Raw genomic sequence first — 27,220 nt, 5'->3', positions numbered from 1 at the left:
GCCTCACACCAACTTTTATTATCACTGAAACATAAATCTCCACAAACTCCCTGCCCAGAGAAGAGCAGCTCCAGCTCTTGCACGAGGTGTCCCTTGCCAAAGCCCAGCTCACCCCTGCAGCCTCGGTGCCCCGCAGCCAGGCCAATTCAGAGCTGTGCCATTCCCAGCAGGTTTCCCCACTGCTCCCATCCAGGGGAAGGTTTTCATCCTCTGGATTGAAGGCACACAAACTGGGAGCTGAACTGTCCTTCTGCCACCCAACAGCCAGGCCTTGGCATGTTGCCTTCAGTGGGTCAAGGCTCCTTCCATGCAGGAACGCCGCGTGCTTTTGGCTGGTGCTGGTTCACTTCCCAGCAGGAACGGGGTTCCAGGACAGGCTGTGGGTAAGGCTTTGCAGAAGGATTTGGAGAGAAATGTGCTTCTCAAGTGCAGGAACCCACCCAGCTCTGCCGAGGACACGGTGGTTCCACACGTGCTGCTGAGGGCACGGACACTCCTGAGAGGCAGGGCTGGGCATCAGCCTGCCCAGGACAGCTGCATGGGCAGCAGCGTGGAGGGAGTGAGAGGGAGCAGGGCAGCCAGGGAAGGCTGCAGAGGGATGCAGGGAGGCACAGCCTGCTGCCACCTCATCTCCTTTTCCACCCCCCCAAGGAAACTGCTCCCCTGGCTCCGTTTGGCACACACGCTGGCCCAGGACACGCCTTTGGAGGCCATGGAATTTGGTAAGAACCTTTGGCAACAGGGCTCAAGGCCCCAGCTCCACTTCTGGCTGGCAAAATTTGTAGCAGACATGGGGAGGAACACTGTCCTTTCAAAAACACCCCAAGGGAAACCTTTATCAGACATAGCTCAGCAAAAATGACTGCAAGAAAGCAGGTTTCATTTTCACTTTGGGATGTGGAACAGGGAGCACTCCTGGCACTGACTGAAGAGCCTAAGACCCACACAGAGTGTATGTGCCACAGGCTGTGGCAGTGACAGGCCAGGACAGTAAATATTCAGTAATTGAGGAGAGTCAAAGGAAACACAATGGGAAACATACTGGAAACAACAGACTAAAGTACTAAAGTCTGCAGTTGTCAGCATAAAGAAACAGCTTTGCTGTAATGTCAGAGAATCACAGAATGGTTTGGGTTGGAAGGGACCTTAAAGCTCATCCCATTCCACCCCCTGCCATGGGCAGGGACACCTTCCACTATCCCAGGTTGCTCCAAGCCCCATCCAACCTGGCCTTGGACATTTCCAGGGATCCAGGGGCAGCCACAGATCCTCTGGGCACCCTGTGCCAGGGCCTCACCACTCTCACAGGGAAGAATTCCTCCCCAGTATCTCATGAAGAAGGAAACTTTGGGCAATGTCTGTGAAATACCCTGACTGAGAGCAGCTGTGCTCTGAGACCTGGGGCAGCCCATTTTCTATAAGAATGGAAAAAAATCATGCCAGCCAGTGTATCCTATAAAACCAGAAAAAGCCAGAGACAAGACTTCGAGATGACCGGTCCTTCCTTGCTGACAAAGCAGATACCTGCCCTGCAATCCCAATTGTCTGCAGTTTTATTTTTGGCAGATTATAATTAAAATGGCTTTTATGGCTTTAAAAAGAAGCCACAAAGCTGCATGTTTTGGTTGAAGCAGAGAGGTGTGCTCTGGGTGAGGGGACAGTGGCCTTAGCCCTGCTCCTGCCACCTGCCCACCAACACTTCTGGGCAGCCTTGGCTCCCTGGAGTGTTCTTGTTTCTCACCAGCAACTAAGAAAGTTCTGGTTTCTAACCAGTCCAGTCCCAGAGGCAGAATAAAAAGTCCCTGTTAAAACCTAGAAAAGCTTGTTTCTAACAAAATCAAATCCAACCAGAGTTCCTGGGTCAGTGCCTTTCTCTCAGGTTCCATCACCCATGCAACGGAACTTCCCCTACAGAGCAATTTAATTCCTCTTCCATTCCACACCTTCCAGTCTTCTCAGGAGTCTTGACAAACTATTCCTCCATTTCTTTCTTTGACATTTTTTCCTATGCACATCCTTCCTGCCCTTCCCTTCCGCCGTCGCACCCTGTTCCTCGCAGCTATTTTCGGAAGGCAAAGACATCCCGTGTTTTCAGGCCTTTCTTGCCTTCACTTCCTGGTTTAGGAGAAGACACTTCCACCAGGCCCCCGTACGGGCAGCTCTCGGACTCGGGGTGGTGGCCAGAGCACTCCACAGCGGGGATGAAGCCGCTGTCCCACATGCCTGTCCCACACAGCTTGCAGAGGTCGTGCAGGCTGCAGGGGATGCGGGGCAGCAGGTGGAACTGATAGAGTAGACTCCTGGCCTGGAGGGAGAGAGGGAAAACAGTCACCCCTCACCAGGGACCAACACGGAGGGCTGAGGTGGCCTCCCACACAATCCTCCTGTTTGGCTGCCTGGGCTGCAGCAAAGGTGTGTCCTGCCCGACACCTGAGGGTTACCGAGGCACTGGGGACGCTGGCAGGTCACGGGGACTGCCACTCACCACAGCTCATGCCATGGGCCCAGTCACTGCCAGCTGAAAGGGAACGGGCACCATGGCGCCAGCAGCTCTGTCTCCATTTCCCTGAGCAGGTTATCCACAGGAAGGTTATCCCAACCACACTGCCACCTCCCAGGCACTCAACAACTACCTCCTCCTGCTGCAAATCTTGTTTCCAGGCAAACAGCAGCATCCCACCCAGGCAGCCATGGGGATACAGGAGATGCAAAGCTGAAGCAGCAGTCCCCATTTTTCTGAATACTCTGACTCATCTCTGGACCTTGTCCCACATGGGCACCTGGGCATTTACCTTCCTGAGTACGAGCTCCCCGTTCATGTGCATGGCCAGGTTGCCGAAATGCAGCAGCATCTGGTCAGTGGCCAGCTGCTGCTCGATGACGTCGTCCCCATAAATCACCACGATGGCCACGCAGATGAAGAGGTGGAAATAGTCTGTCTGCAATGGGAACACAGGAGCTGCTGTACAGCAGGTGGAGGCAGAGCTCTGGCTTCACCTCCCACCCTCCACAAGTGGGTCCTTGGCGAGAGATTTTGCTCTGTTCAGTTCTGCTCAGTGATCAGAATGTGAGTTATTGGTGACTTCTGGACAACAGCTGAGCCAAAGCCTCTTTCCTTCACAGCCCAGCAGCAAGGTCTGCACTAGAGTTTGCACCACAGAGCAGATTTTTGGGAAGACATTTCCCGGCTGTGTAAGAGAAGCCTGAACTTCAGAAGTGGGTGTTCAGCATTTCCTGAAACACCTCCTTGTGAAGCCAGACATCCCCAAGGAGGAGAGGCAAGCAGGGCTCCAACCTCCTGCTAGGTAGATAAACTCTGCCATAGTCACAGGTCCAACTTATTTTGGCTACTTTACTGTGAAGAGCCTTTCTGGAAACCCTCAGTGCTGAGGGTGAGGACTCAGCCAGGCTGTGCCATGCCCTGGCAGCTGCCTCACCTGGTAGTGAGCCCAGCACGCTTCCCACATGCGCAGCGCCTCGGCCTCCGGGAACTCGCGCTTGAAGCAGAGCAGGATCCAGCGGTGGCAGAAGAGCATCTGCAGCCCGTCCTCTCCCAGGGCACACAGGTGCTGGTGGAAGCGGGGGTGCATCAGCCGCAGCAGCTCGCGCAGGTACAGCTGCAAGAGACGCCCTGGCCTGAGGCCCTGCCTCGGGCACCCCTCAGCGCCCCGGGGAGCCAGAGCTGCAAAGCTCTTCTCTCTCAGTGGCCATTTCACAAGAAGGATGGATATAACTGCCTCTGGAGTGCCTCAGTTGCCCAGGATCAATTCTACCCACCAGGTATTTCCACAGAATCAGAGAATATTCCGAATTGGAATTGATCTACAAGGATCATCACAGTCCAGCTCCTGGCCCTGCACATGGCAACCCCAAGGATCACCCCAAGGATGTAGTGGCTTTGGAGTGTGATTTGGCATGCTGGACCCCCCGAGCCCAGGAACTGAGGAGAGGAGAAGCCATGAGAGGGCTGAAGGGAGCCCAAAATTCAGCCTCACCAGCTGCTTCTCCATGTCCTCATCCCGGGGGGAGCTGATGAAGATTGTGTTTTGCATCAACCCAACAAAGCACCAGAAAGTATCCGATTCATCCAGGACCTCTGCCAGGAGTGGGGCAACCAGGTCAGACATGCCCTGGGAGTATCCAATGGCTGGGTTAAACACTGCATAGTTCAGCAAGATCCTCCTGGAGCAGAGACAAAAATGCAGAGGGGACAGGTGAGGGCAGGTGACAGCATCGTCTCAGGGACAAAGACACAGTGCCTCATGTGAGGTGCTGTAACACAGACAGGGAAACCCTGCTGCAAACCCCAGTTCTGTGGCACAGACTTCAGGGAAAGGTTTGGCATTCACAGACAGCAAAATATAAATAGAAGATGAGAATTTAAAAAGATTAAGAGGACAGAAATGAAGGGTCCATGGGAAAGGAGAGATGATGCCCAACACATCCATAAAACTCCAAGCCATGCTATTGGATGAAACCCAACTCTTTTGAGGTCACACCTTTCCAAGTCACACTGTCATGGAGCAGACTCTGGTGTACTTGTCCTCTATGCTATCAGGAGAATCACAGACCCAAGCACCTGCCCAGTGCCCTACCACAGCACCTCTGCTGTGTGTGCAGGGAAGCTCAGGGATGGGAGAAGGGCTACAGGGCCGAGAAGGGAACTACAGCAGCAGTGGGAGCACTGGGGAAGGCCTTGCTGCTGCATCCCGTGGTTGCAGAGGTGCGTGCTGTGCAGCATTCCCAGGCAGCCTGGGCTGGGGGCTGACCAATATTGAGCAGGACATGGTTTTTAGGACACTTCACCTCATGGTCTCCACGTTTGGGTTGTCCTCCCCTCGGAAGAACTGGTTGCTGCGGTCGGTCCTCACGACATCCTTGTCCACCGTGAACTGCACCTGGCGCCAGAAATCCTTCTGCTCATCTGGAGTCATGGACAGCCTGGACACCACGCAGCAACAGCAGAGGGTTGCCAAGAGAGGAATGTGATTGTCACAATGAACAAAAAGCCTTATTTCAGTCTTAGTTTGCAGAGAAAAACTACTCCTGTACCGAGTTTCCTCAGCACCTGAAAAATAGACCAGCAGGTCTGTCCAGAACAGTGGATTGTCTGTCCCAAGGGATTACTGGAAGGAGCCTCCTGGGTTATAAACAGGATAGCACGATGTGTTTGCTGCAATAAAGACTTCAGAAGCATCAAATTCTGTTTCCCAGTGTGCCTTGGAACTCAGCACACCAGAACTCACCACTCTGGTTTGATTGTCTCCTGATTATTAACAGTACTGTGCCCCTCCAGCTTCAGTGTACCCACCTCCATTTAACAACACACAATTCTTGCATTAAAAACCTTCTGGAATTACATAACCCTTCTCATCCTTTATTTTTATGTACATTTTATTAACAAAGAAATATAAGATCCCAATTTCACCTTCAGTACTCTAACCCGAGCCTTGCCTGTGAGGTTAGAGTACTGCATGGTTCTGACGAGGCTGTTCCAGGAGCTCAGGTGAATAAATGTCTGGGCTCTGTGGCATTGGCTCCAGAGCCTCAGCAGTGCCCAACACCTCCTTCACCATCCCTCCCACTCCAGCCTCTCCTCATGCAAAGATGCAGACACTGAGTTGTCACTGTGACTTCTGGCCCAAAGAAGACAAGCAGGGGAGGATGATGATGGTCTGTTACCTTTTTTCCTGGATCTCAAAGTATTCTTTCCTCTTCTGCAGCCTCAGTGCCTCTCTCTCTTCAGAGGTGGACTCGTAGCTGTAGTAGTGGAGCAAAAAGGGCCACACCTCCCCACGGATGGAAATATCAATCCCACCAAAGAAAATTGCCTGGAAGAAGGAGCAAAAGTTATGGCTGGTACAGTTTTAGCATTCCCAAAAACAGCAACAGGCAACTGCCCGCTGGTGTGCTTTGGTGCCTCTGCAGCTCTTTCCTGACAAGTGACGCCTTGATTCAAGCTCCTGCAATTTGCACATGTTTAGAGGGAAAGTGCGGGCCCTCTATTCCCAGACCAGACACAAATCAGGCTCATTTCAATGTCAATAACCACCCTCGGAGAGGCTCTATGATTAACGTGTCGTTCTCACGTCACGGCTTAATCCCAAATCCTGGAGACTCTGCACTGCAGTGCAAACTTCTCTCTCAGGGCCCGGGCCCAGTGCTCCCCTCAGCCCTCAGCTATTTCATACAGCAATCTCGCTTCATACAATCTCACTTCATACAATCTCAGCTATTTCAACCATCTCAGCTCTTCCAGCAATCTCTGGTGTTCTCTGTGACTTGGTCACACATTCTGCAAAACACAGCAGGCACTGCCGTTTGGCTTATTGATTCCAAACGGCAGCAGAAGTGGGACAGCTACTCGGTCCGAGAAATGCTTCCCCACCACAGAGTGACAGAGATGTTAGGGTTGGAAGTGACTCTGGAGATTTCCAGTCCCACTCCCCTCTCTGAGGCAGGGTCACCTAGAGCAGGTGACACAGGAACATGTCCAGGTGGGAATGCAGTCCCACAGCAAGATCTCCAGCCAAGGCTTCATTCCGGTCTCCATCCTCCCAAAAGCCCAGCTCTTGTCCCTGGCAGGAACACACTCCTGCAGCTCCCCTGGGGACTGGCACTGCGCACAGGCCAGAACCCAGGACAGCCCTCACCTTCCTCAGCCTGTACTCCTCCTCCACCTGGCCGGCCTCGTTGAGGTGCTGCAGCCAGGCCGACACGTCCAGGCGCCGGTGGGAGTTCTCCTCGGGGTGGGTCTCCGAGGAGGGCAGCTTGGGGCGGCGGATGGAGAACTGCATGCAGGTTTTCTCATCTGCAAGCTGCTGAGGGGGCAGAACAAACCACAGCTGCAGCAGGAGCCAGGGAGAGCAGCAGTGTGAAACCCAGAGCAGGGAAACCTCTGCATGGTTCATGTAGGATTAAGCACTGAGGAGCTGCACTTGGGGAGGTTTTGCTGGCTTTTTTTTTTTTTTTTTTTTTTTTTTAATTCCAACCATTACAATAACAAGAGTGATTAGAATAATTAAAATCCACTGTGAAATGGCTTCATCTTAAAAAAAAAATACTTTCTATTCCTCTTCAAATCTTATCCCTGACCTGAAACTGAATTAATGCTGCTTACAGCAAAACTTGCCCCTGCCAGGAATGCCTGCAATAAATTACATATGATTGGCCATATACAAAGGGATTGCTGTTAGGAGAGCGGGGAACTGCACTGCCAGGCTCTCTGAGGGCACTCAGGATCCCAGTGCAAGGCTGCAGCTGACATTTAATTTAAAAATCAAAGGTTGCTCAATGCAAAAAGTGAGCCCATGCGACCGTAATAAGAAAAACAGCGGGGGGCTCTGTGGGAAGGATGGAAATTTAAAAATCACTGTTTCTAATAAGCACATACAATATCTTAAACAGATAATTAAAGAGCTCTTATCACATTTGTATGTAGATTGAACAAAATATGGCAAGATGTCTTGTCAAAACATTCTCCAAACGGAATGTTATGCGTCACAAGATGGATGAAAGGCTCTGACACAATTTCCAACCCATCTCTGCAGATTTCCAGACACCTTCTGTGTCTAAAGGACAGTGCTGAGCCGTCAGGTCCATCGAAATCACAAAGTAAATCTTCTGGATGATCTTCCTCCATATTCCCCAGGTAGAGCAGGAATGGATGGGGACAGACAAATCCAAGAGACACCTTGAGTTTGGCTTGCATTTCCATCCTAAAGACCCAGCATCTGGCAGCTTCCTGCCTGACCTGGTGACATGAACTCAAAGCCTCATTTCTCCAACACACCAACCCACATGTGAAACACCTGGCCCCAAGAGCCTTCAGGTACCTGGTCCTTGAGATGGGTCTCTGTGCAGTACTTCCATTGCTGAAACACCTCCGACAGTTTATCCAGGCCACCGTGGTGAAAATGGAAGATCTTGTACTGGCTCTCCCTGCTCGCCACCACCAGCTGCCCACAGGTACACGCCTCATCACTGTGGGAACAATGGAGAGCAACCTGCAGGGGCCACCCAGCACAATGAGGGACCAGCAGGGACATGGAGCCTCGGGGAGAGACAGTGCAAAGCAAGTCACCAAGTGCAACACCAGGCTGCCCCTTAAAACAGGGCACAGAGGCAGCTGTACATCTCTGGGACTCACCGATCCTTGCAGGTCACTTCAATTGAGACATTTTATGATTGTATGACATGGTCATTGTGACAATTTTCTCCACTTGTGCCTGGTAACAGCACTATTTTTACTCTTCCTTCACATGAAGGATTTAAAATTTGGCTTCCCTGGAGAAAAAACCACAGGAAGTCTGCCCCAGAAACATTTAGGCAGTACACAAAGTCAGCTCCCAGCGATGCGCAGACTTGCTCACACACAGCTCTGTCCAAAGAAACAGGGAGTGAGAGCAAAAAGAGGGAGTAAAAATGTTTTTGCAATAATTTGAAATAAATTTTGTAATAATTTGAAAGATAACTGAAGAGACTGAGAGCAGCGAGACTCCAGAGGAGCTTGCTGAGGGGCAGGCAAAAGAAAAGGTACCATAGATAAAGATGTTTTTCATATCCCCAGGTTATTTGAAGCATTTATGGTATGGCAGCTAAGAGCAACCTTTGCTTTGCTAAAAATAAAATCCTTTTGACTCTGTAACTGTAATTCAGAGGCTCTCCTTGGGAAGGCTGACACTCACTTTCCTGTAGACAATTGTTCTGGAAAGGCTTCCAGGTAGGATTGCAGAAATCACCTCCGCCCAGAGCCCCAGCATGGAGCACGCACAGCTCACACAATTCATGTAACTCACACACAGCTCACCCACAAGGATCCAGTACCTGAAGAAAAGGCGAAGTGATCTCATTTGTCCCAGGTCTACTCTGAAGACACCACACACCTGCTCGAGGGCAAACACCTTCTGCTGTTCATCCCATCTGGTGCTCTGCGTTTGCCCATTGTTCTCCTGGAACTGGGCACTGGTGTCCAGGCTGGAGGCAGAGCTGGTGGAGCAGGTCATGCGATTGTCACACGTGTCCCTGTGGACAGAGTGTGGGGACATAAATCCCATCAGCCATGGGAGGCTGTGTGGGTATGTGCACCCATCACAGATACTCCATGTTAAAAACCTTTAGTCAGAGTTCTGAAACTGGCATTTGTTCACCAACTAAATTATATATTTTTAAATTAATCCCTACCATCCCAAAAATCATCCTGGTTTCGGCTTTTTCTTAAAGTTCTTGCATGCAGAACTGGGGAGAGCTAAACCCATTCCTCAAAACATCAACTTTTGAGAAGGTAAAATGAAGAAGCTCAAACAATGCCCTCAGTGTCCAGCTCAGCCACTCCATACCAGGACGAAGACAGGAGGAATGACCACATTCCAACAGCAGCATGGACCTGGGATTTCATCTGGGAAATTCCCTCTTTGACCAGCAAGATCCAAAGATATTTCCCCTGAACTTGAGTTCATTACACTTCTGCATGAAGATCTGCCAAGCCTGGATTCATGTCTATAAACTCCAGACAAATGGTTTCCACCTGCAATCTTGAACATTGGGAGAGTTAGGATTGGGAAGTCACACCTGAGCTCTTCCATCCACCATAAAGAAGAGAAAGTGAACCCAATCCTTTCCCAATCCACCCCAGATCTCCAGTTTTAAATGCAAACTGAGTTCAGACTCAAAAAGCCCCCATATCCCCACCAGCCCCCATCCCAAATGAAAAATATCAGTGCTTTGGGAATGAGGCGAATGTGAAACTGTGACCCCTTGGCTCGTAAAAAGGCCAATGCACGTGAACAATCTCGGCGCAGGCTCTGAATGGGCTCTGCTGTGAAATTGGGGTTTGCCAGACAAGGCCCGGAGCAGGTACAAAGCAGCCCCCTGCAAGGCCACTTTATGTGGTGTTTTCTAATCCTCTTATCCAACAATGTGGGCACTGAAGGCTGGAAATCACACACTCAGCATGCACTTCACATCCCTGTGCCTCCCGCGCCCGGCTCCGGCTCCGGGGCCTCTTCCACGGGGAGCAGCAGCACCGCCCCTCCGCCAGGGCTCGGGGACAGGGGACGAGGGACAGGGGACAGGGGGATAGGGACAGGGACAGGGGACAGGGGACAGGGGGACAGGGGGACAGGGGGACAGGGAACAGGGGGACAGGGCTCCAGGGTCAGGGGACAGGGGACAGGGGGACAGGGGGACAGGGCTCCAGGGTCAGGGGACAGGGGACAGGGGGACAGGGGGACAGGGGACAGGGGGACAGGGGGACAGGGGACAGGGGGACAGGGGTACAGGGGGACAGGGGACAGGGGACAGGGGGACAGGGAACAGGGGACAGGGGACAGGGCTCTGGGACAGGGGACAGGGGACAGGGGGACAGGGGACAGGGCTCCGGGGACAGGGGAACAGGGGAACAGGGGAACAGGGGAAAGGGAACAGGGGGACAGTGCTCCAGGGTCAGGGGACAGGGGACAGGGGGACAGGGGGACAGGGCTCCAGGGTCAGGGGACAGGGGACAGGGGGACAGGGGGACAGGGGACAGGGAACAGGGGGACAGGGGGACAGGGGACAGGGGGACAGGGGTACAGGGGGACAGGGGACAGGGGACAGGGGGACAGGGAACAGGGGACAGGGGACAGGGCTCTGGGACAGGGGACAGGGGACAGGGGGACAGGGGACAGGGCTCCGGGGACAGGGGAACAGGGGAACAGGGGAACAGGGGACAGGGAACAGGGGGACAGGGGGACAGTGCTCTGGGACAGGGGGACAGAGGGACAGGGGACAGGGCTCCAGCCAGCCCAGCCAGCTGGGTGCATTTCCATCCCAGCCCTGCTCCAATGAGTGACTCGGATCCCCCAGCCCCCTCCTGCTCCTGTGGCACTGTCTGGAGACCAAGGCTGGCTGACTCCAGCTAAAGGAGCAGCTTCGTGGCTCTCTGGGAAGTTCTGCCGCTCCAGTTTTTGGAAAGGAAGTTGCAAAGCAGAAATCACATTCAGGCCATTTGGAGGATGAGGACTCAGTGACCCACACCACAGATCCAAACTCACTCCAGGTTAGACACCAGGATACCTTTGACCACAGGCACAGCTGTACACCATCCCCTGCCTTGGGAATTTTTCCATGCAGATTGTACTGGACTTTATGAAAAATCAAGCATTACTTTCTGGTAAGATGGTAAAATGTAACGCTTTCTAAAACATCGAGTATCTAACATTAACACAGATGTAACAGAGTCCTGGTACAAGACACTTGGGCTGGACTGCCTGCTAGGAGCAGCTGGTATTTATGGAGCAACACTTCATAACAGCCACAGCTGGTTACACAGGATTTTCCTGGAAGAGATGACTCAAACTAACTCAAAGATTTAGCAGAGGCAAACCATTTTCTAAAACTCTTGCAAAGAGGAGCTGGCCAGTATGGCAAAGGGCTGGAGGATGGGTTGGTGTGGGGTCATGCAGGTCCTGCTCACAGAGGTCCTCATGCCAGTTCTTCAAGAACATCATCTGAAATGAGCAGCAGAAATGTCCAGAGAACTGCCAAGGAATGAGGTACCAGTAGAGCTGGCTTTGATGCTGGACATTCCATAGCTCCTCAGCGCAGCACAGCATTTCCAGCTGCAGTTCCCTGTGCTCCAAAACCCAAATCTGCCCCAGATGCAGCAGCAGCCAGCTGAGACCTGCGGGCAGGAGAGCCCGGGCACAGTCCTGGCACTGGGGGAACCTCCGGAAATGCTTCTCCAAGACAAATGTTTACAGTTCCCATCCCCACCGGGGACAAGCTCGCACACGCATCCCACGGCATGGAAGCCTCTTGTGTCACTGGGTTCAGCCCTTGCAGACAGCAAGAAGCACCAGGGGTAAGCAGAGTGCCTGAGGCTGTGCAGCCCCGGGAAATTCCTCTATTCTCATTGATGCAGAGAGTGAAATCTGAAAGACACCTGTGCCCTCCCTGCCTTTCACAATGGACACAAACATTCACACTCAGGACAGAGACAGAGACAGAGCCACCTCATGCTGGTGGCTCACTGAGTCACCAGGGAAATGCTGAAAAAACCCGCACTGTGTCTAAAATTGCTTTTTCCTGTACATATTGATTGAAAAAAAGAATTTGAAAATATTCTAATATCTGGATTACTTTTAAATAAAATTTTAAATATTGAGATCATTCCGTAGGTCAGTGACAACAAGCCGTATGATCTCAGCTAATTTTGTGGTGTTTGGGGAGTCCTCTAACCAGGCACTCAAGATGGACAAATGCAGGGGAAGAGTTTATTGTTTGTCAGACTATTCTATCTGTTAAATGAGGAATTTATCCCAGAGGACCCCATAAAAGCAGGAGCTGAAGCACTGCAATGCAAATAGCTGGAGGAACATTCCAGAGAGACTTTGGGTTATGGGATCCAGGAAAAACAGAGCACCAGCTAATACACAGCACTGGTCAGCAAAACAACAAGTGCAGTGGGCCGCAGGAATAAAAGGGACAGGGGAAAAAATCAAGGAGGATTAGAAATCCTGGGACAGGAAACTCTGGGCCACGTTCATGTGTTCAGTTCAAGAAGGTCATGGAGGGGCTGCAGCGTGTCCAGGGAAGGGAGCTGGGGAAGGGGCTGGAGCAGCTGAGGGAGCTGGAAAGGGGCTCAGCCTGGAGAAAAGGAGGCTCAGGGGGGACCTTCTCACTCCCTGACAGAAGAGTGGAGCCAGCCAGGGGTTGGGCTCTGCTCCCAGGGAACAAGAGACAGGACAGAAGGAAACAGCCTGAAGTTGTGCCAGGGGAGGGTCAGGTTGGACACTGGGGAGAAATTCTTCATGGAAAGGGCTGTCAGACATTGGTACAGGCTACCCAGGGCAGTGGTGGAGTCCCCAGCCCTGGAGGGATTTAACAGCCACGTGGATGTGGCACTTGGGGACATGGGTCAGTGGTGGCTCTGGCAGTGCTGGGGGAATGATTTGACTTGATGATCTCTGAGGGCTTTTCCAACCCAAACGATTCTGTGATTCTGTGATTCCACTTCAGCCTTTTGCCCTCAGCCAAGTCCCACCACTCAAAACACATCCCGTTCCTGCTGGGGAGCAAGAACAGGGGCTGATGTATTTTCTCCACTCAACAATCAACTACAGCAGCCAACCATATCCACATTCCTGGAGCCTTTGTAGCACCAAGGATCTACCATCCCCCTCCCACCCCATGGGACCTCTCTCACGCCCCGCTGAGGAGCTCAGACACTGCAGGTGAGACTCAACCTGCAGCAATGGGACCCAACTCACTGCTCCAAAGCCCTGGAACACACCTACGGCACAGGGAGAGCTAAACCCAATTATTATTTCTGTTCCAGAGACCCGCCCTGATTACCTGGGAAGCCAATTTCAGCAACAAAGGCCTAATAACTCATTTTACGATGCGATGTGACAAATATAATTACAAGAGAGAAAGGGGCTGAAGGCTGCAGCCATGATGTGGCACTTACCCAAGCTGTCAGCGTGCACCACCTGATTCCCAGCGAGCCTCCTGCCAGAGCCAAGCCCTGCTGCTGGAGCTGGCTCTCCATCACCCCGGCGCTAACGCACGCTGTCACTAATAACAGCTCCCACAGCCCCAGCATTCCTGCATGCTGGCTTGGGACCATCATTTACAGACAATGAGTATCATCATAATGTATGAGCATCCATGTAATGGGAATTACATGCCCCTTTTCCTCCCCAGGGGTTAGCATTTCTCTGTTTCTCCACTATTCCCCACAGGCACTGACCTTCTGGGTTCTTCTTCTTCCCAGCAAGGTGAAACAGCTCCTGGCAGCATCAGCTGCTAAGACAGCTTCAAACAAATAATCTGCCAATAAAAGTTCAAAGCTATCCTGAATGCCTAAAAATTTAGTGCAGTGGCTGTACAGTGTAAGGTAATACTGAGTAACTGGAACTCAAATCCATTGTTCTGATAAAAAAAGTGTCCTTGACAATATACATATATTATAGACTGAAATGTGCTGAATTCAGTGACACAAAAGACACGCAAAGGAAACCAGATTGGTAATTTAGGATTAAAAAAGAGATGTTGAAATGTCTTTGCTCGCTCTGCAGAGCAGGGCTGGAAGGACACTCACAGGACAGCACCAGCTTCTCACAGAGTGTGGCCACACAGAGCCAGCCCCAGACCAGGAAACACTGCTGTCACATCTGACCAGCACAGATGAGTAACCAGGTTAAGAACTGTGTTAAAGCCACCCTTTGGCTGAAAACATTTGGAACTTGAAGTTTCTGTGCCTCAGAGAACCCAAACAGAATCGACTTCCACTGACCACCATGACCAGGGGAACCAGGTGTTAGATAGCCTGGATTTAGAAAGCCTAGCTAGGATTTCTAAAATTAAATGTCAAAGCATCCTCATGTGGAAGTATTTCTATACATCTGCAAACATGTTCTAACAATTCCTCCTATTTGTTGGGGAAACCTGGGAAAAACTACTCAGGCTGTTACAGTACAAAGTACGCGGATGTCAACATGGACTTTCCAAGAGCTTTCCATTGATCTGTTTGCTTTCAAAACATAAATTTCCCCACGTTGAACTGCACTAAATGCTATTTAGTAGCTAATTAACTTTCTGTGCTGAAAACCTCCTGTAATTGCACTTCTTTCACCTTTTTGAGCCCGTGTCCCCCGGGGAACCCAAGCTGTCCTACGGCATTTGTTCTGCTCATTTCTATCTCCCAGGCACAAGTTCCTCCCTGACACCGGGCTGCCAATCACGGCGGCAGAGGTCACTGGAGACCAAATTAGGAGCACTCTGCCTCTGACAAACTTGCTTCGCTTAGCTTGTTGTAGAGAGAAAATAAACAGTTACGGAAAATAATTGTATCCTTTCAAGCAGGGCACCGGAAAGCAGATGCAAGCGCTAGTCCAAGTCAGCGCATTGCTGGGAGTCACTCCTCGCACTCCTGTTATTAACAACACCCAAGGAACAGGCTGTTTACATCTCCAAAGTGCTGGAGTCCCTCCCTCCCCTCGCAGCGAGCAGAGGGTCCATGGCCAGAGCCTTGTCCAGGGACTCCTCAGCACCCTCTGACCTTGGGCTGAAACAGCAAGTTCACCGTCAGGGACAGGGCTGGGAATTAACAGCAGCTCTGCCAACGCCAGCCTGACAAATAAACCGCTGTAGCAGGCGAGGGACTTGTGGAAACCCGATTATGCAGCTTTGCCTTCTGACGGGCGTAATTGGTTTGTCCTTGAAGAAATAAAGATCAAACCGATTTGTTCTGCTTTATGGGGCTATTGCAATCCGTGCTCCCAGCACCCTGCCCGCCCTTCAGAGCCTCCCAGCCACCCGGCACAGGTGGAACGCGGATCTCCATCCCAGGCGCTGGTGACAGCGGCGGCCGGGGGGGACCCCCTGTCCTGCCCCGTGCCCCAGAGGGGTGAAAGCCTCACCACGCCACGGGCTTTGCTGCTCCTCATTCATCCCTCCAAGCCCTCGAGGCCGGAGAGGAAGCTGAGCGATTCCAGGCAGCAAGGGGGCATCAGGAAAGCAGCCCCGTGGCCTCCGAAGGGTCCCCCCAGCGCTGGAGTTAAAGCAAAAGGAGAACAAAACAAACCCAGAGTTCTTGAGTTAATTATTTTGAATGTAAATGGAAAAGGCAAAAAAATAAGCAGAAGTTTGTAGTGAAGTAATGGGTGTTTTAATCTCTTTTTCCCAACGTCTGGAATGTCATACACATCTACCGGACACTTCCACACAGGTGTAGCTGCTCAGGTAAACCCAGGGAGGTTTTTCTCTTTTCTTTTGTGACTTCTTGTTGCAGGGAGAGAGAGGGGGCAGAATGAGAGGTTTGATGCTTAGGAATAAAATACACACAGCTCCAAGCAGCCAAAGACAAGAAATCACTTAGAGCAGAGCAGATACTGCTCCAGGATGCAAATGTTACCTTCACTTTAAGGAAGGAAAATGTTCCAGAAGCTCAGTGTTGGATTTTTACAGTCTGTACAGAGAAGGGGCACCTCATGCCTGGACTTACACTCATTAATAAATCAATTGAAAAGCAACACTTAAAAAAAAAAAAATTCCTTAGATGGAAAAAGTGATTTCTCAGCAAAGCCCAAAAAAGAATGTTTGCTTTTCAGCCCATTCCACTCTGGAGAAGGAGACCTTTCTTCCCCATGTTTATTTTATTTTTTAAATCAATGGATTATTTTGCTCTTTTTCCTTTCAGTTCAATCCATGCAAAAATAAAATTCTCCCCTAATTATGCTAATTATAATCAAGCCTTCAAACCACTGCTCCCTTGAAAGACCTGCCGATTACCTTTGTTCTTATATTCCTGGCTCTAAGCAGTGAACTGGGAATTTCAGGGGGACATTTTAGTGGCAAAGTTAACTAACTCCCCGGACTCCGCTGCTGCCCCAGCGTGAGCTGAGCCAGCACCACCCAGGGAGGATTTCACTGTTTCCACAAGACAATACAGATTTCCCAAGGGAAGAGCTTGCTTCAAGTAGCAGAAAAGGGAGAGGAAAGAGGAGTGCTGCCTAAAAGCATGTTCCAGAGTTATTGTAAATGCCTAATGCTGGGATAATTGCGAGGCCCGAGCCAAGGAGACAGAGGCCATGCAGATTTATTTGCATATACTGTGGTGCTTTGGAGGGGACATGCTCTTTATTTTGATTCACTTAACGCAATTCTTCCCTCACAAAGCTGTGGATACCTGCCAGTGCCATTTATCTCTGCTCTCCATTCAGATTTCTGGGCGTTGTGATTGTATAAATAAGTAACAGAAGAAATACAAGAATATCCAGGGAAAAGGTGAAAGCAGCCCTGGGGAGAAGAACCGGGGGTGCTGCTGGGTGAGAGCTGGTCATGCCCCGGCCGTGTGTGCTGGAACCAGAGTTCCCCCGAGCCTGGGCTGAGCCCCAGCGTGGGCAGCAGGGACAGGGATTGTCCCTCAGGTGAGACCCCACCTGCAGAGCTGCCCCGGCTCAGGCAGGAGCTGGAGGAGCCCAGAGGAGGCTCCAGGATGAGCAGAGGATGGAGCAGCTCTGCTGGCAGGAAAGGCTGGCACAGCTGGCATCGCTCACCTGGGCAGGAGAAGCTTTGGGGTGAGCTCGGGGTGGCCTTGCAGGGCCTGAAGGAGCTGACAAAAAACGTGGAGAGAGACAATTTCCAAGGGCTGCAGTGCCAGGACAGAGGGGATTGGTTTCAAACTGATGGAAGATTTAGATCAGATATTAAGAAGAAATCCTTCCCTGTGAGGGTGTGAGGCCCTGGCACAGGGTGCCCAAAGCAGCTGTGGCTGCCCCTGGATCCCTGGCAGCGCCCAAGGGCAGGCTGGATGGGGCTGGAGCAGCCGGGACAGGGGAAGGTGTCGCTGCCGCGGCAGGGGTGGCACCGGCCGGGGTTTGAGGTCCCTTTGGCCAAACCCGCTTGGCTCCGGGACTCCCTGAGGGGACAGGACCGGGGCGACGGGGAACCGCTGGGACAGCGCGCCCCCTGCCGGCCCCGCCGCGCCACCGGCCGGGCGGGCCGCGGCTCGGGACCGGGATCGGGACCGGGATCGGGATCGGGACACGGGATCGGGACCGGGACCGGGATCGGGACACGGGATCGGGATCGGGACACGGGATCGGGACCGGGACCGGGATCGGGACACGGGATCGGGACACGGGATCGGGACACGGGATCGGGATCGGGACACGGGATCGGGATCGGGACACGGGATCGGGACACGGGATCGGGACACGGGACCGGGACATGGGCATGGACACGGGCACGGACATGGGATCGGGACATGGGTACAGGCACGCACATGGGCACGGGCACAGACACGGATACGGACACAGGCACGGGATCGGGACATGGGCACGGCCACAGGCTTGGACACAGACATGGGATCGGGACACGGCCACAGGCACGGACACGGGATCGGGACACGGACACGGGCCCAGGATCGGGACACAGGCACGGACATAGGCACGGACATGGGATCGGGACACGGACACGGGCACGGACATGGGCACAGGATCGGGACACGGACACGGGATCGGGACACGGATACAGGTACGGACACGGGCACGGACATGGGCATGGACACAGACATGGGATCGGGACACGGCCACAGGCATGGACATGGGATCGGGACATGGGCACAGACACGGGCACAGGATCGGGACACGGACACGGGATAGGGACATGGACACAGGTATAGACATGGGCACGGACACTGGAACTGACATAGGCACAGGCACGGACACAGGTACAGACACAGGCACGGGTATGGACACGGACACAGGCACGGACACAGGATTAGGACACGGGTATGGATAGGGACAGGAACACAGACAGGGACAGGGATACGGACACGGACATGGGTATGGACATGGGCACGGCTATGGAGATGGGTACGGACATGGGTACGGACACGGGTACGGACACGGGCATGGACACGGGCAGGGGCATGGACATGGGTATGGACACGGGCATGGACACAGACACAGGATCAGGACACAGGTACAGACACGGACACGGGCATGGACACAGGCATGGACACGGACACGGGCACAGACACGGACACAGCCACAGGTACAGACACAGACATGGGTATGAACACGGACATGGGCATGGTCACGGACAATGGGCATGGGCACAGACAACGGGCACGGTCATGGGCCACAGGCATGGGCATGGACAACGGGCACGGTCATGGGCCACAGGCATGGGCATGGACAACGGGCACGGGCATGGACCATGGGCACAGTCATGGACAACAGGCACAGACCACAGGCATGGGCACGGGCACAGACAATGGGCACAGTCACAGGCCATGGGCACGGTCATGGGCACAGGCATGGACAATGGTCATGGGCACCGACCGTGGCCATGGCCGCAGGCACTGGTGATGGCCACGGCCATGGGTCATAGGCACCAGCCATGGTAGCGACCCACGGTCACAGGCCACAAAAAAGCCACGGCAGCCACAATCCACGGCTCCACAGAACGCCACCACGGCCCTGCCCACGGAGCTGTGTCCGAAGCAGGGCTTCAGGCCTTCCCCAGTGTCCTGAGCAGACCTGAACAATGCCCGCTGCCCCAGAGGCCTGGGGACACAGGGAACCCTCCGTGTCCCCTCCTTGCTCCCGCTGCCAGCCTGGGATCTCCTCTGGGGACCACCCGCCCTCGCTCCCTCTCCAGCATCCCAAATAAAGAGCTTCACGGACCCCTCAGCCGCAATTCCCGAGCCCAAGTTAGCTGTCACTATTTTCTTCCAACAAAATCTGGCAGCAACCCAACAGAGGGAAGAAACAAACCTGCTATAATTAATGTTCTTGCTGTTCAAATATTTATATAAAGCAAGATAGAGCCGTATGCCTCTGCAATCTCTTGGATCTGTCCAACCTTCTCAGCTTTGCAGCCGGGAACAACTTTAATTGATTACACAGTGCTGCTGATGGCTCAGACCAGCTCCCCTTCCCAGTGCCTGGCTCCACACAGACCACCCTGCCTTAGGGAAGCTTACACTGACCCCACAACACAAACAGAAGAGATAGAGCACTATCCTTTTGATGGAATAAGGATTTGTGGATGTTTTTTCCTGGTCTTACATCGTAAGTGGCACCAGTTTCAGGCAAGTCCTGAGGAATTGAAGCCTGGACCAGGTACCCACCTTGCTCCTCCCCAGGGCTGAAATAATTCAAAACTGAGATGCTGCAAGAAGTTACAAGAGATTTTAAAGTCTGTGACCAGTTCCCCTGGTTCCAATATAATCACTTCTGTTACAACAGCAATGAATTCCCAATCTCTTGATGACTCCAGAGCTCCTGCCAGTTTGCTCTAATTTCAGCTCATTTCCCTTATAATTTTGTCTCCTGTTTTTGCTGCAGAGGTCGGAACAGCTCTCAGCCCTTCAGGTGAGCTGCCAAAACAAGATGATGCAATGCCTGCGCTGCTCCCACCGGCTCCTGGAGCAGCTCATTTACTGATTAGCTCCTGGGAAGCAGCTTAACAACAGGATGTGCAACACATTAGTAAAAATTGCATCAGCTGCGACGCCAAAGGAGTTTTTCCCTGTGCTGTGAGCTTTGCCTGGGCTGTCTGTGATCGATCTGCCATATGAATTCATGTCTGCTGAAGAACATGAGAACTCACCATCATCCAGCTCCATGATGACAGTTTTGTTATTTTTATTACTGCCTGCTAAAATGATCGATGCCTTATGAAGGATGTTTCCTTCCTGCATTGATTCCACCTTGACCACGTCACTTCTGCTCGTCCTTTCCAGTCTGAGCTGTGGGAGCACTGCAGGCCTCTGTCCCAGCACTGTGGGGCTGCTCATGGAGCTCCAGCCTCTGGCCAGATGTTGCCCCAAGTTCCACTCATACAATTCCAACACTGAAGCTCCTCAGTCCAAATTTGGACTGTATTGGCCAGCATCCCAAGGTGAAGTGAGTGAAGGAACCAAGGCCAGTGTTTGTATCTCTTCTTCGGCATTGCTGTGGTGCTTGTCAGGTATCAGCAATCCCAGATGAGAAGTGCAAAGCCTCCCGAGCACCCATGACAGCTCCTGTTATCCAGGGATCACTCTGGCACAGCACAAACCCCACCCCAAACCAAACCCCACTCACAGAGCACTAAGTGCTTCCACAACCAACTGTATAGATCTGATGTCATAGTCAGTTCAATAACTCCAGCAGCATCAAAGGATGGACATTACAGAAGTGTCAGATGTTGTTTGGTTGTCTGGATGTAACAAAACCCTTTTTGTTTCAATTTACTGCTGGGGAAAATGAAAGCAGAGGAATTTTCCAAGACAGCAGCAAGCCAGAGCTGGGCACAGAGAGCAGCTGCCCTGAACTCGTGTCCTTCAGGCCACAAGGTAAACGTTTCCTGACAGCCAACAAACAACGGGGACAGGGGAGGGAAGGGACAGAATGGAATGATTTTATTTCCAGAATCCCTCCTTTTTCACAGAAATACAGACCCTGAAAAAGCTGCCATCAGTGCAGGCATTCCCAACACCAGCTGCCTCCCGTAGGAACCACATGCTGGAAGCACTAAGGGGTCCCCAAAGTTAAGAAGAACACAAACCCCAGGAGAGAAAGGGCACCTTTCCTTGGAGGATGAGCTCACCCTGCAGCAGTGTGCCAGGCTGGTCTAAAGAGAGAAGCAGGATGTTAATGCTGGTGCTGGGACACTCCCATTGCTCCCAGCCCAAGGAATTGTGTAAATGGGAGGAGGATGCATCAAGCGCTGCGTGGGACCCCTGGCATCCTGTCAAACTAAGAAGCAAAGAGGGAAAAAAAAAACAAAACAACAATGGATACATTTTTATTTCCTTATGTTCTACCAGGGGAGTTGGTGACTTGCAACTGACTTACTCATTGTGCAACTCCAGGGCTCCCCAGCCCACCTCCCTCGCTCCTCGCTGTCCTCATCCCGCACACACTGCAGTGTTTGTGGCTCCCTCGTGCCCAGGTGGCCAGGCCACCTCCTCAGGGGAACTCCAAGAGGCAGATGGGACTCGTCACACACAAATTCTGTCAAACAGCTTGCCGAGCCCCTGATCTCATCTGATCCAAGTGTACCTGTACATCCCAATCCTTCCACCGTGACCCGTTTCTCCATTTTTGAGGATATCTGATCACACAGGAAGCTGGCTGGATTGAAATGCAACATATCTTCAGCTTCTGCAACAACCACAGGAAGAGCAGAGCTGTCTGTGCAGCAACTCCCCAGTGCAGAGGGAAACAACCAGAAACAGTCGTTCCTCCTGGCAGAGAGGAGGTGGTGACTGGGAGGTGGGGAGGGAAGAGAGCTCAAACAATCTGCCAGCAGCACAAACTTTGTTCCCACTCCAATTCTGGCTCAGAGGGGAAGCAGCCAGCAGAAAAAACCAAACCAAAACAAACCCTTAAGAAACAAGGAAGCTGTTCCCATGTTTGTAGTGACTTCTGAAACAGCATCTCCTGTCCCCCAGAATGCTGAGATGAAAGCAGGAAATATGAGATGCTTTTTGACCAGGATTCTATGCAAAATCTCCCACTCAACAGTTTGTAAGATCCTGCAGATTCCATGGAAGGTGGTTCAATGGGGAAGAACAAATTGGCACGAAAAACGCACACACTGAACAAAATCCTTTCCAGTCAAAAGTCCCAAACAACAAAAGCTCTGTTTTATTAATCTGCTGCCAATTATGAGTGTCACACGCACTGTGTGACACTTCAGACTGGCACCACAGGAGTTAAGAAAGAAGGAAAAAAGCAGAACCAAGCAGGCCCCTGAGCTGTGTGTGCAGAGCCAGCTCTGCCTGGCTGGAGCTGTCTGGGCTCCAGCAGCAGTGAGGAAAAGCCGGCAGAGGGCAGGGAAATGCCGCAGGAATTCACAGACAAGGCAGAGAAGATGCAATAAACCATATTTCCTTCCTTTCCTGACACTATTTGCAGCTCAGAGCATAAGTGTTGCAGCACAGTTAAACCACAACACTCCTGACTCACTGGACGCTGCCTGGGACCCTCCTGCACCAGCTCCTTGCGGGAGCAATCCAAGCCCACAGCATTCCTGGGACAGCACATGGGCTGTGGCCCACGCCAGGGCTGGGGTTTCCCCAGGCTGAGCTCAGCCTCCTGCTTTTCAGCAGCCAGGATGCTATTCCAAACGTGTCCCTTGCTCTTCCCACTTCCCACCACTACAGTGGGGTGATAACACATTCTTGAGCCCTGAGCTCCACAATCTCTCTATGAGGACAGAAGATGCCAGGCTATGCACATTGCCCTCGTGGTCACTGGCATTTCTCTCACCCACTGATCTGGCAAAGGCTGGACTTTTATACAGGGATGGGCTGGGTGGGCTGGGGTGGGCTGGGCTGGGGTGGGCTGGGATGGGACAGGATGGGATGGGACAGTCACCACTCACCCCACTGCACAGGTGCTGCAGAGCTCAAGCCCAGCAAACCCTGGGCAGATGCCTAATGCAAGGCTGATACAAAGTCTGACATCGCCTCACGAAGGGTTTTAAAATATCCAGAGAGAATTTAATCCATTAGAATACTTCCTCACAAACCTTGTTCTTACTGGCATTCTCTGGGCTTGAGATTAGCCCACAAAATAGAGGCAAAATCTCTTCAATTGTCAGTGCAGTCTGTGCATTGCTGCCATGCACAAAGGAGAACACATTTCTCCTCATGTTGGGTGCAGTTTCAAAGTTGAGTTGTAGCCTAAAAATCAGCCCCATGGTTCTTCAGGAATACAGCACATTCATCCTCGCCAAGATGGAAACGAGGAATACACCAACAGAGCAGGGCCCAGAAAGTCAGAACCACTGGATATGGGAACAGGGAGTTGTACAGGTGCCCTCCTGCTCGTTATTCCCTTGCCAAGCTGCCCTCTTTCCCTCTGTGGAGTTTACTGCAGCTGACACTGGGAAGCACAGACTGAAATACCCCAGTTAGACATGCAAGAATTGATATTTATCTGCCTGAAGTAGGACCCTGTTCTAAACAACAAAACAAGCTCCCGCACGCAGGTTTCATGTCAACACAGGGCCTGGAGGGGTGCCCACGGCTCAGGAAGTCAGCAGGGCCCTTTGATGTGGTTCTGCACGAGAAGCAACAAGCTCAGATCCTCAGCAGAGCCAATTAGGCCAACAAAGGACCTGTTTAATTTATCAATGCTGCTTCCAGGGCTCAAGACTGTTCACCTGAAAGGACATACACAGCCCTGGATGTTTGGGGCCAGGGTTCACTAAGCAGAAGCAGAACGCTTTCCTGTAAATGCTGTAGAAGTCTGAAGCAAGACAGGGCATTGAGCTTAACGCCACTGTGAAGTTTCTCAACTTCCTTCAGCATCTCCAAGTTCAGCACCCAGAAACCAGAGAAAGGATGCACTCACCTGCTTTCACTGTCCATGAACACGGAGCTGCTGCTTTTCCCCAGGGCTTCACTGATGGGAGAGAGGCAGAAGGGGGAAGAGAAGGCATCAGAATCAGAGTCCAAAGTGCTGTCCCTGCTCACATCGTCAGCAGACAGCTCCAAGGAGCCCTCGTCCTCCCTGCAGTCCAGGCCCTCCTCCGTGCCCTCCGACCTGTTGTGCTCCTCCTGGGAGCTGACCGTGGACAGGGTCCCCGAGTCGCTGCGGGGCGGCTGCGGGGACCGGCGGGCGCCGCTCTGCGACAGCTTCTCCCCTTCCGAGGAGGGGCCCCCGTCCCTCACGAGCTGGGACACCGAGAGGGTCTCGTCCCCCCTGAGGCCCAGTGGCCCTCTCTGCTCCGGGGGGGACAGGGGCCGGCCGACGCCGAGGGCCTGGGCGTGGTGGCCGCGCTTTCGGGGCGCTTTGCGCACGGGCGAGCTCTCGGGGGTGACGTAGCGCAGGGCTTCCTCATCCTGCCGCTGGATGCGGGAGTTGGGCACCCAGGCCAGGATCAGCGTGGTTCCCAGCAGCTCGTCCTTCTCCATGTACAAGCACAGATAGCCTGAGAGAGAGCAAAGGAGCACCAGGTGTCACACGGAGTCGTTCTAAGGAAGCTGCGTTATCCTGAAATTTCCCTTTCCCCATCTCTCCCTCCCTGGAAATGTTCAAGGCCAAGCTGGGTGGGGCTCTGAGCAACCTGGTTTGGTGAAAGGTGCTCTTGCCCATGGCAGGGAACATCTTTAGGATCCTCTATCTTGTCAGGAGATGATCTTTAAGGTCCCCCCAAACCCAAACCATTCTGTGATTCCTGCTGCTTCACTACCACTATACATGGACAAAACAAACCCTTTAAGTTACCAGGACAGAATTCTGTCGGAGGAATTGTGGAGTGCTCAGCATTATTCAGTATTTGCAAATAACTGCAAGTCTGCATGTAGCTTTTGAATAGTCTGAATTCCCTCTGGCCTAACTGAACACAGAAATGACATGCAAATACTTGGATTTCCTGGACAGATTTACTAATCAGGAGTAAATTATAAAATATGTTCCCACATGAAAAAGTTCTACTGTTTCTTAGTTAAACAATTTCAAGTGCCAGCTGAACATTGATTTCTCAAGAATATTTACCTTAGTGTAGCTAAAAGGCTACAGTATTTATGGGAAGCCAATGGAAAAAGAAGACACCCACACCAAAAGGAAAGCAAGGGTCAGTGTTCAGAGAATAATGCATTTTGTGAAGCTAAGCCAAGAGCCACAGGTCTTTGATGAGAACATGAAAGAGCACAGGAACAGATGAAAATAAAAGGACAGAGCAGGATTTATCATCATTTACTCCAGTGCATGCAGCCACAATCAGGCTTTTTGGATTTTTCCTTTACCAGTGGTTGCCGAGGCCACTCCAGCAATGACAGCTACAAGAGGATACTTGGATTTCCTGAACAATTCAGGGACATGAATGAGCAACAGAAGTTACTGTCCTCACATGACAACTTCTGACTGCACAAAAGGACTTACTCAACCAGAAAATCCATGCTGGACCAGAAGAGAAAGGAGCAATAGCACTAATCTTCCTACTAAAAGAAGAGCTGATGGATCAGCTCGTGGATGGGTTTCCCGAACTTTCCACAAAACTGCCTTGCCCTGCCCACCACTGGCACCTCTTCATTTCTTAGAGCCCACGGTGTAGAACTTGATCAAAGCAACACCCAGGAGAGAGAAAAAGAGAGGATGAGCAGTGTCTGCAACACCCCATCACCTGGATGGTGCTCCCCGATGCCCTGCAGCAGCTCAGGGGGGTGGACACAGACATTGTTCTTGGAGTAGATGATCTCCCCATCGAGCACGGAGGAGGAGCCGCCGCCGCCGGCAGTCAGGGTCAGGAGGTCGGACGCTTTCGAAGAGGCTCGACGGAGGAGTCGCCCCAGAGACATCGCCAGGGAAATGTTTCCATCATCTGTCAGCTCTAGTCAGGAGCCAAATTCAGAAGATCTGCCAAGAAGGAGGAAAAAATAGTGTGAGAACCAAAATAACGACAGCTCAGCACGTGCCACCCACGGTCTGAGGACAAGTCTCCCATCAATCCACACCTCAAGCAAGAGCCCACTAATGCTGTAGATCTGTAACATCACTTTCATGCTTCAAAGGTGCTCAAACACAGAATCCCAGGACATTTTTCTCTGCAATGAAGAAACATGAAGGCAGCAAAATGCCATGCTAACAGTTACTGTGGGAGGAGGCAGAACAGCAATGCTGGTCACTGAAATCCCCACTGAGGGAACAGCCCAGCACATGGACCTGCCCAGTGTGTCACTGACCCGGAGATGTCACAGAGCCAGAGCTGATCCCAGAGGTTCCTTCAGCACAGAAATGGCTGAGAGCACAGCACTGAACGTGGGGCTGCTGCTCCAGCCACAGCATCTCCAAAAACAACATCAATCAAACCCACCTCATCTCCTGCTTGCCATTTCTGTGTGTTTGAGGTTTATGGGGTTGGAATTTTTTTCTGTGAGGTTGTTTTTGGGTTTGGTTTGGGTTCTTTTGAGCCCTGTGTTCACCAGGGAGGGCAGAGCTGGACACAGAGCACCAACTCAAGGCAAACATTTCACCTGTCCAGAGTTTTGCAGAACTGTGGAGCACAATCCCCAGCTCACCCCCAAATAAGCTCTGGGCCCAAAGGAGATGTGCTTCTTGCTGGGGCTGATGATGAGGAGCTCTGCAGTGGAACCAGAGGGGTCACCCAAGCTATAAAGCATTCAGCAGATGGACCAGAAGGTGTTGGAAGAGCAGGAAGGTCTCACACAAAGCAACCCCAGTGCAGAGCAGGCTCTCTGCAGCCATGCCCAGCTGGGAAGCACCAGAACCACGGCAGTTTCTGTTCTGCCAAAACCACAGGAGAAGAGGGAACTCCCACTTTTGTTCATTTATGTTACCATGGCTCAGCTTGCTGTGAAGAGGCCAGTGTTGACCCAGCACAGCCCAGACACAGCCACACTCCCAGGCCCAGGGGAGCTCAGCCTGGGGTGTTCCTGGGGCCCAGTGCCACGCTGGGCTGCAGGGCACGGCCACGAGAGCCAGAGAGGAAAACAAAGCAGACAGGCCCTGGCGTGGGGCATCTTCTGAGGAAATACTTAAGGGCATAAGCAAGCACTGTCTGATGCTCTGATTTCCTTAATCTGGTTTTGATGCAAATCCAGCCAGCCCAGGAGGGCAGAAGGCAGAAATAGCAAAGGGGCATTTCCCAAAGGGCAGAGTGAGGGCTGCAGGGAAGGAAATTAGCTGTCCTGCCTCTGACAGATTGGTACATGCAGAAGACTGCAAATGAGACTGCCAAGCTGTTGACAGAGCCTTCATTAAAGGAC

The 27,220-nt window shown here is 52.2% G+C and overlaps 1 protein-coding gene across 2 annotated transcripts; it reads right to left on the bottom strand.

The window, feature by feature from the left end:
• On the bottom strand, positions 1 to 25,839 carry TBC1D16 (TBC1 domain family member 16). 2 transcript variants are annotated; one of them, XM_021534095.2, is made up of 11 exons: positions 25,618 to 25,839; positions 23,844 to 24,423; positions 8,827 to 9,024; positions 7,836 to 7,983; positions 6,654 to 6,821; positions 5,683 to 5,831; positions 4,807 to 4,941; positions 3,996 to 4,182; positions 3,438 to 3,617; positions 2,793 to 2,939; positions 1 to 2,305 (listed from the first exon to the last, which is right to left on the bottom strand). In XM_021534095.2, the coding sequence occupies exons 1-11, from the start codon at positions 25,790 to 25,792 to the stop codon at positions 2,060 to 2,062; spliced, it is 2,313 nt and encodes a 770-aa protein (XP_021389770.2). In that variant the 5' UTR covers positions 25,793 to 25,839; the 3' UTR covers positions 1 to 2,059. The 2 variants fall into 2 exon arrangements, with proteins under 2 accessions (XP_021389770.2, XP_021389771.2); XM_021534096.2 differs by having other exon boundaries at positions 6,654 to 6,818.
• Positions 25,840 to 27,220: the final 1,381 nt, after the last annotated feature.

The sequence above is a fragment of the Lonchura striata genome, chromosome 19 (assembly GCF_046129695.1).
Source record: "Lonchura striata isolate bLonStr1 chromosome 19, bLonStr1.mat, whole genome shotgun sequence".
NCBI classification, from domain to species: Eukaryota; Metazoa; Chordata; class Aves; order Passeriformes; family Estrildidae; genus Lonchura; species Lonchura striata.
This window is presented reverse-complemented; position numbering and strand designations above follow the sequence as displayed.